Consider the following 10049-nt stretch of genomic DNA (forward strand, 5'->3'; position numbering starts at 1 on the left):
ATTTTTGAGCAAATCATTCAAAGAATGCAAGATCCTACTCGATAAAATAGCTCAAAACTCAAGATGGATGACAAGAGACTCTACGATCACTCATGTGGTTCACTCTGTGGCTTTGGATCCAAACAACTCTATAGCCGAAAATATGGCCACTCTGATGACACAAATAAGTATCCTCACCAAGAAGATCGATAAATCAGGCCAGAAGCAGCAAGTACACATAGTTGATGTGACTAATGAGGGCTTGTGTACACCATGCATTAACTAACCATATGCATGCTCGTAGAGTGCAGAAGGTGACAACCAGCACTATCAGGAAGATATGAACTATGTGGCCAACTATGGGGGACAGAGGCAAGGTGGTCAGAATTGGGGGCAACAGAATCAACAGTATAGACCAGCACAATAGCAGTACAATAACAACAACAATCCTGAAGCTATGCGACCATAGGGTCAAGTGGTGCCTTAACAAAGGCAACAAGGTTACAACCAGCAAAATCAGCAGCTGGCTTATCAACAAACTCTACAACAACAGATTGTGAGATAAGATGATGGGTTCACTGAACTTAAGGGAATGCTGGACAACAATAACAGAATGTTGCAACAACTAATTGGGTCCTCTGGAAAAATGCAAGAGAGAGTAGACTCACATGAATCAGCGATAAAGGGTATTGAGGTTCAATTAGGACATATTTTTATGGCTCTAAACAATCATCCCCATGGGACGTTACCTGCAGACATACAAATCAATCCAAAAGATCAGGGCCCGAAACAGCTTATGGCAGTGAGTCTACGAAATGGTAGAGACCTAGATCTGGAGCAAGAGATTGTTCGCGAAAGCCGGCCTACTGAAACACTTGTGCCAATACCCATTGAGATCGATGATTCAACAAGGTTAACTGAGGTGACGGTACAACATGCACAAGAGAGCACAAGCAAAGAAAAAGAGGTTGCGGAGGAGACTGAGGTAGCACAAGAAACGATAGTAGAAGCAGTGCATGAGCAAGATAAAACTCAAATCACAGGAAAGAAGCGACCTCCAGCACCATTCCCGCAGAGATTAGCAAAATATCAGAAGGACGAGCAATATAAGAAATTCATGGAGATATTGAAACAAATATAGGTGAACATTCCACTGATTGATGTGTTGCGAGAAATGCCTGGGTATGCCAAAATGATGAAAGATTTAACGTCTTAGAAATTCGACTTCCAAGACCTGTCCACTGTTACATTGACACAGACCTGTAGTGCAGTCGTAACGAGACCCATAGCTGAGAAGTTATCAGACCCAGGGAGTTTCACAATCCCATGCACGATAGCTATGCTTTTGCTAAAGCATTGTGTGATTTAGGGGCAAGCATAAACTTGATGCCCTTGGTTATCTATAAAAGGTTAGGCATAGGAAGAGCTAGACCCACGTCCATGTTACTACAGCTAGACGACCGGACAGTGAAGAGGCCCTCTGGTATCCTTGATGATGTATTAGTCCAGGTTGGGAAGTTTGTGTTCCCAACAGATTTTTTCATTCTAGACTGCCGGGTTGACGAGGAGATTCCCATAATTTTGGAAAGACTATTCTTGGCCACTGGGAGAGCTTTAATTGACTGTGAAACTGGAAAGCTCAAAATGAGACTAAATGATGAAGAGATAACATTCAATGTGCAGAAATCTATGCGGCGACCAGGTGAATTTGCTAACTGCTCTCTAATAGAAGCCGTGGATGTCATTCTGGAGGAGGAAGATGAGACCTTGAACGCTAAAGACCCTCTAGTAGCCTGTCTCTTAAACTTAGATGAAGTAAATGGACAGGACTTGGCGGAGTGAGTGCTGGCTCTTGAAGGCCAAGGGTTTTGGAAAAAAGAGCTCGAATTTTAGCCTTTGCACTTAGAAGAAAGAAAATTTCCTCTAGCTAAGCCATCGATAGAAGAGCCACCAAAGTTGGAATTGAAACCGCTACCACCTCACCTCAGGTATGCTTTCTTGGGACCTAACTCAACTTTACCTGTTATTATCTCATCTTGTTTGTTAGATGTGCAGAAAGAACAACTTTTGCAGATATTGAATAAGTAAAAACTGTAATTGGTTGGATCATTGTAGACATTAAGGAGCCTTCACTAGTATGAGAACAATAGTAAGAGATATAAAGGAGTTTCTCATAACCATGGTTTACACTAAGGATTGGCGTTTAACATGTATTTGTTTACTCTGGTTATGGATGAGCTGACCAATACAATGCAAGTTGGAGTCCTAAGCTTACCAAGTAACATGTCTCGGAGAAGTTGGAGTAGGATGGCTTACCATGTTTTATAACGATATACTAAGAGGTGGTAGGAAGTCTGATTGGGGAGAAATAGTACCGCGATCTCAATGTATTAGAACAAAGGAGATATTCAAAGTTGTGTAGTCTCTGAAAAAAAGTGATAAAGCGCAGACTTGGGTGATGAAGAACCAATTTGAATTTATATTTACTATGAAGATTATATTTTTGCTTAGAAGACTGATAGATATTTATTGCAACACGAAGAAAGATCTGCACATAGAGTTCATTTACCTAGAAAGGCATATGATTTTATTTTGTTAAAGAGAAAAGGCATATGACAAAGTAACAAGAAATGTCCTTTTGATGGGTGTTGGAAAAGAAATGAATTCATATTGACAAGGAGCCTTCACTAGTGTAAGAACAATAGTAAGAGATATAAAGAAGTTTCTCATAACCATGGTTCACACTAAAGATTGACGTTTAACATGTACTTGTTTACTCTGGTTATGGATGAGCTGACTAATACAATGCAAGTTGGAGTCCCATGGCTTACCAAGTAACATGTCTCGGAGAAGTTGGAGTAGGATGGCTTACCAAGTTTTATAACGATATACTAAGAGGTGGTAGGAAGTCAGATTGGGGAGAAATAGTACTGCGATCTCAATGTATTAGAAAAAAAAGAGATATTCAAAGTTATGTAGTCTCTGGAAAAAATGGATAAAGCACGGACTTGGGTGATGAAGAACCAATTTGGATTTATATTTACTATGAAGATTATATTTTTGCTTAGAAGACTGATAGATATTTATTGCAACACGAAGAAAGATCTGCACATAGAGTTCATTTACCTAGAAATGCATATGATTTTGTTTTGTTAAAGAGAAAAGGCATATGATAAAGTAACAAGAAATGTCCTTTTGATGGGTGTTGGAAAAGAAATGAATTCATATTGACAAGAAGCCTTCACTAGTGTAAGAACAATAGTAAGAGATATAAAGGAGTTTCTCATAACCATGGTTTACACTAAGAATTGACGTTTAACATGTACTTGTTTACTCTGGTTATGGATGAGCTGACCAATACAATGCAAGTTGGAGTCCCATGGCTTACCAAGTAACATGTCTTGGAGAAGTTGGAGTAGGATGGCTTACCAAGTTTTATAACGATATACTAAGAGGTGGTAGGAAGTCTGATTAGGGAGAAATAGTACCGTGATCTCAATGTATTAGAACAAAGGAGATATTCAAAGTTGTGTATGGGCTGTACGAAGTCGATCCTGAATCAATTTAACCTTTTCCAAGGCATCCTAAACCAAGTCTGTACCCAATAGCCTAGCCTCGCCCGGTTCGAACTAACCCACTAGAGACCGGCACCGCCTACCATACAAGGCCTCATACGGAGCCATCTGAATGCTCGACTGGTAGTTGTTGTTGTAAGAAAACTCTACAAGTGGTAAGAACTGATCCCAAGCACCCCCAAAATATATCACACACATACGAAGCATATCCTCCAATATCTGAATAGTACGTTCGTACTGCCCATCTGTCTGGGGGTGAAATAATGTACTCAACTCCACATGAGTACCCAACTCTCGCTGTACAGCCCTCCAAAACCGTGATGTAAACTATGTACCCCGATCAGAGATGACACATACCGGTACGCCATGAAGTTTTACAATCTCGCGAATATAGACTTGAACCAACTGCTCGGAAGAATAGGTAGTCATCACAGGAATGAAATGAGCTGACTTGGTCAGCCTATCCACAATCACCCAAACTGCATCAAACTTTCGTTGAGTCCGTGGAAGCCCAACAACGAAATCCATAATGATCCGTTCCCATTTTCACTCCGGAATTTCTAACTTTTAAAGCAATCTACCTGGCCGCTGATGCTCATATTTTACCTGCTGACAATTGAGACACCAAGCTGCATACTCCACTATGTATTTCTTCATCCGCCTCCACCAATAGTGTTGTCTCAGGTCCTGATACATCTTTGTAGCACCCAGATGAATGGAGTACCGCGAACAGTGAGCTTTTTGGAGAATCAACTCACGTAAACCATCTACATTAGGCACACATAGCCTACCTTGCATCCGTAATACACCGTCATCTCCAATAATGACTTCCTTGGCATCACCGTGTTGAACTGTATCCCTAAGGACAAACAGATGAGGGTCATCATACTAACACCCTCTGATACGATCATAAATAGAAGACTGAGAAACCACACAAGCCAAAACTCGGCTCGGCTCAGAAATATCCAACCTGACAAACTGGTTGGCTAAGGCCTGAACATCCAAGGCTAAAGGCCTCTCTGCTACCAGTAAATATGCTAAGTTTCCCAAACTCTACGCTTTACGACTCAAGGCATCGACAACTACATTGGCCTTCCCATGATGATAGAGAATGGTGATATCATAATCCTTAAGCAACTCCAACCATCTCCGCTGTCGCAAATTAAGATCTTTCTGTTTAAACAAATGTTGTAGACTCCGGTGATCTGTGTAGACCTCATAATGGACACAGTACAAATAATGCCGCCAAATCTTCAAGGCATGAACAATAGCTGCTAACGCAAGGTCGTGGACCGGATAATTCTTCTCATATACTTTTAACAATCTGGATGCGTAGGCAATCACCCTACCGTCTTACATCAACACTGCGCCGAGACCAATACGCGACACATCACAATACACAGTATAAGACCCTGAACTTGTAGGTAATACCAATACTAAGGCTGTAGTCAAAGCTGTCTTGAGCTTTTGGAAGCTCTCCTCACATTTCTCGGTCCACCTGAACGGAGTACCCTTTTGGGTTAATTTGGTCGTAGGTGCAACAATAGAAGAGAAACCCTCTACAAATCGGCGATAATACCCTGCCAAACCAAGGAAACTACGGATCTCCATAGCTGAGGACGGTCTGGACCAACTCTGCACTGCTTTAATCTTCTTCGGATCTACCTTGATCCTTTCGCACAAAACTATATGACCCAAAAATCCCTCATCATCCTCCCGACTCCGGGAATACACCAGAATATCGTCAATAAATATAATGATGAAGGAGTCAAGATAAAGCTGAAATACACTGTTCATCAGAAGCATAAATGTTGTTGGGGCGTTGGTCAACCCAAAAGACATCACAAGGAACTCCTAATGACCATACCGAGTCCTGAAAGCAGTCTTCAGGGTATCGGGTTCTCGAATCTTCAACTGATGATAGCCTAAACGCAAGTCAATTTTAGAGAATACCCTGGCACCCTGAAGCTGATCAAATAGGACATCAATACGTGGCAATGAATACCTGTTCTTTACTGTAACCTTGTTCAGCTGACGATAATCAATACACATCCGCATAGAACCATCGTTCTTCTTCACAAATAAGACAGGAGCACCCCAAGGTGATACACTGGGCCGAATGAAGCCCTTATCAAGCAACTCCTATAACTGCTGGGGCCATACGATATGGTGGAATAGAAATGGGCTGAGTGCCCGGTAACAAATCAATGCCAAAGTCAATATCCCTGTCGGGTGGCATACCCAGAAGATCCACTGGAAATACATCAGGAAAATCCCTTACTATAGGAACTGACTACACGGTAGGAGTATAAATACTAACATCTCTCACATAGGCCAGATACGCATTGCACCCCTTCTCAACCATTCGTTGAGCTTTAAGAAATGAAACAACCCTGCTAGAAACATGATCTAAGGTACCTCTCCACTCTAGCCGCGGTAGACCTGGCATAGCCAACTTCACCGTCTTGGCGTAACAATCAAGAATAGCGTGATAGGGCGACAACCAGTCCATGCCCAAAATAATATCGAAATCCACCATACTGAGCAATAATAAATCATCTCTGGTCTCAAAACTGTTGATAACAATTAAACACGACCGATACATGCAGTCCACAATAATAAATTCACCCACGGGTGTAGATACATAAACAGAAAAACTCAAGGAATCACGGGATACGCCCAAATACGGGGCAAAATAAGATGACACATAAGATTAAGTGGAGCCTTGACCAAATAAGACTAATGCATCTCTATGACAGACCATAATAATACCTGTGATAACATAATCGGATTCAACAACTTTCTGTCCTAGCAGGAAGGGCATAATATCTAGCCTTGCCTCCCTTTCTAGGGCGACCTCTAACTGTCCGACCTCTACCTCTAGCTGGCTGTGCAGGTGGAGTGGCAACTGGTGCAGTAATCATGGCCTGAGAAGCCTGAGGGCTCTGTGGAATAGGTGGGGCCTGAGAAATCTGTGGAGGTGCACCCCTCCTAAATCTGGAACAATCTCTCATGATATGACGAGTGTCACCACACTTAAAATAAGACCTCGGAGGACGTGGCTGCTGGGACTGGCTCGGGCCTGATCGACTAGACTGCCCGCTGAAAGCACCCCGTACAGGAGGTACAGTAGACACTGGCGGTGCATAATATGGAACCTGAGGTTTGGGAGTAGCCGGAATACTACTAGAAGCTGGAAGTGCTAAATGGATTGAACGGCTCATATAATCTCTACCATGACGGGCTGCAACTGGGGCACGAGAATTATTATATGTGCCAGAATCTCGGGGTCTCTTAGATTCCCTCTCTTCCCTCTCCCGAGTCCGCATACCTTCCAATATCCTAGCAATTGACACCACCTGTTGGTATGTGATGTCCATCTCTAGCTCTTGGGCCATACTGAATATGATATTAGGGTGGAGAGCCTCAATAAATCTGTGAACCCGCTCTCGAATAGTAGCAACTAAGGCTGGTGCATGCCTAGCCAACTCACTAAATCGGACCGCATACTCTGACACGGTTATAGAACCCTAGCGCAGCTGCTCAACCTCTGCGCGCCATGCGTCTCTAAGACTCTGAGGAACATACTCCCTTAAGAACATATCTGAAAATTGAGTCCAACTGAGTGAAGATCCCTTAGCGGGACTATCCAACTCATGTCACACCCCTTTTCTACCCCCCAAAATGATATGTATATGAATTGTTGTGGGTTAAAGATTTTTTTCAATTAAAATGACAAACTTGAATAAGGATTATTTTATTTACAGAGTCGCTACTTGAAATTGAGTTTTTGAGTGTTCCAAGTCACCTTTTATTTGAATCCCTAGTCAAAGGAAGGTTTGACTTTATTATTATTGGTCTGCAAAAAATAAAGTCTGAGTAAGGAATTCTGTTGACCGGGGAGAAGGTGTAAGATTGTAACGACCCGACCGGTCGTTCGGGAGTTATAGCCCCGTTTTCCCCATTTCTACTTCTTCCTATATTATTCAGCTATATTATGTTATATCGGGTTAGTTGGTTCGGGATCAGAGTGGTTTCAGAGTGAATTGAGACACTTAGTCTCTTAAGTAGAAACTTAAATTGGAAAAAGTCAACTGGATGTTGACCTATGTGTAAACGATCTCGGATTTGAATTCTGATAGTTCCTTTAGCTCCGTTAGGTGATTTTGGACTAAAGAGTGCGTCCGAAGTGTGATTTGGAGGTCTATGGTAAAATTAGGGTTGAATTGGCGAAATTTGAAAATTTGGCGATTTCGGTCGGCAGTGGAAAATTTGATATCAGGGTCGGTATGGAATTCCGAAAGTTCGAGTAGGTTCATAGTGTCATTTGTGATGTGTGTGCAAAATTTGAGGTCATTCAGACGTGGTTTGGTTGGTTTCGGCATCGGTTGCAGAATTCGGAAATTTAGAAGTTCTTAGACTTGAATCCGAGGGTAATTTAGTGTTTGGATGTTGTTTTGAGTGATTCGAAGGTTCGACTAAGTTTGTATGTTGATATATGACTTGTTGGTATTTTTGGTTGAGGTACCGAGGGCCTCAGAGTGATTCCGAGTGGTTAACGAATTTATCGAAGTTGCAATTTGCAGCAGGAGCTGATGCTTCTGCTATTTTCACACATGCGGAAGAAAGCCTCGCAGGTGCAAGGCCGTTGGTGCGCGTGGGGAGTGCGCAGGTGCTGGCGATGCTGGGCCAAGGTTGGGAACGCAGGTGCGAATAATTGGCCGCATCTGCGAGCCCGCAGGTGCGAGGCCTTGAGCGCAGATGCGGAGATGAGAATTTTGGGCTGGTTTCGCAGATGCGCACCAGGGACCGCAGATGTGAGTCTGCAGGTGCGAGAAAGCTATCCGCAGGTGCGGAATCTGGGGGATTAAGTGAGTTGCACAGGTGCGGCTCCTTGGACCGCAAGTGCGGTCGCGCGAGTGCGAGAAAATGGCCGCATATGCGAAAAACCTAGACAGAAACCATAAATAGAACCCTTCGCGATTTTGGTGCGTTCTTCACGATTTCTATTCGGTTTTTGGAGCTTTTGGGAGAGATTTGAAGAGGGAATCAAGGGGATTTCGTTTAGGTAAGTTACTTGAGCCCTAATACTTGTATATATGGTGATTTTCCATTGTTTAATCATGGTCATTAGTGAAAATGAGGGGTTAGGGCTTGGAATTTTTGGAGAGTAATTTAAGGATTTGAAGGACCTAACGATGTTGGATTTTGATGAATTTAGTATGGTTAGACTCTTGAATGAATGATCTTTCTAGTTTTGTAAATTTTGTCGGATTTCGAGACGTGGACTCGGGGGCCGGGTTTGAGCCAATTTCGGGTTTTGGTCTAATTTTGTAGCTTTTCTTGTGGAATTCATTCCATTAGCGCGTATTGATGGTATTGTACTGATTGTGAATAGATTCGGAGCATTTGGAGGCCAAGTTCAGAGGCAAGAGCATTGCGGGGTAGAAATTTGATCGGTTTAAGGTAAGTAACGATTGTAAATCTAGTCCCGAGGGTACGAAACCCCGGATTTTTGTATCATTCTACTATTTTTTGTGACGCACATGTTAGGTGACGGGCGTGTGGGCATGCATTGTTGGGGATTGTGACTTGGTCCGTCCCGTAGTGACTGTAAAGTTGCATATTTTATTGAAACTATATGATACTTATATATTTTAGAAAGAATTTCTGTAAATTGGGCTGAATGCTATGTTTGGGCCTTGCGCCAGTACTGTTTGGACCCTTAGGGGCTTTTTCTTACTATTCTCTCATTGATTTCGATTGAAAATCTATACTCAGTCATGTTTATACTTGTTTACCGCATAATTCAGTTTTATGACTCTATTTTGATGCATATAAATATTTTGGTCTGAATGCCCTGTTTTACTGAAATGCCCGAGTGGCTTGAGAGGTTTATGACTGAGTGAGGCCGAGTGCCTGATTTGTGAGGATGAGTGTAGATCGGGGTTGCCCGCCTACAACATACATTATTATTATAGCACGTGAGTTGTCCATGCAGATTATAGCGCTTGGGCTAAAGGAGCCCCTCCGGAGTCTGTACACACCCTTAGTGAGTGCAGGTACCTACTGAGTGCGAGTGACGAGTGTCGACTGCCGAGTGCTGAGTGACTGGGAGGCATGAGTGATTGTGAGGTATGCCTGAGTGGCAAGAGTGATTGTGAGGTATGCCCGAGTGGCAAGAGTGACTGTGAGGTTTGCCCGATGGGCTGTATATGAGTGATGTTTTTGCCCGAGGGCTGTTTATGATTTCATCATTTTTTCTCACCTTTGCATTTTCCTCTGTTTGAAAATGGTTAAAAAATATCTTTAAATGATTTTTACTAGATTTGGGTTTAAACGAGATGTTTTGATTAAAATCCTGATTTTAAAAGCATATAGTATTTTACTGCAATTTTCTGATATGAACGTTATATGCTTTATTGCTCGTCACTACTGCTCAGTCTTTATTTATTGTTGTTACTTACTGAGTTGGCGTACTCACGTTACTCCCTG

At 42.4% G+C, this 10049-nt stretch overlaps 1 protein-coding gene across 1 annotated transcript; it reads left to right on the forward strand.

Annotated features, from left to right (window-relative positions):
* Positions 1-1419: 1419 nt before the first annotated feature.
* Positions 1420-1821, forward strand: LOC138898412 (uncharacterized). The gene has a single exon (XM_070184478.1). It carries the CDS (start codon positions 1420-1422, stop codon positions 1819-1821), a length of 402 nt encoding a protein of 133 aa, XP_070040579.1.
* The last annotated feature ends 8228 nt before the right edge of the window (positions 1822-10049 follow it).

This window comes from Nicotiana tomentosiformis, chromosome 9 (genome assembly GCF_000390325.3).
Source record: "Nicotiana tomentosiformis chromosome 9, ASM39032v3, whole genome shotgun sequence".
NCBI lineage: Eukaryota > Viridiplantae > Streptophyta > Magnoliopsida > Solanales > Solanaceae > Nicotiana > Nicotiana tomentosiformis.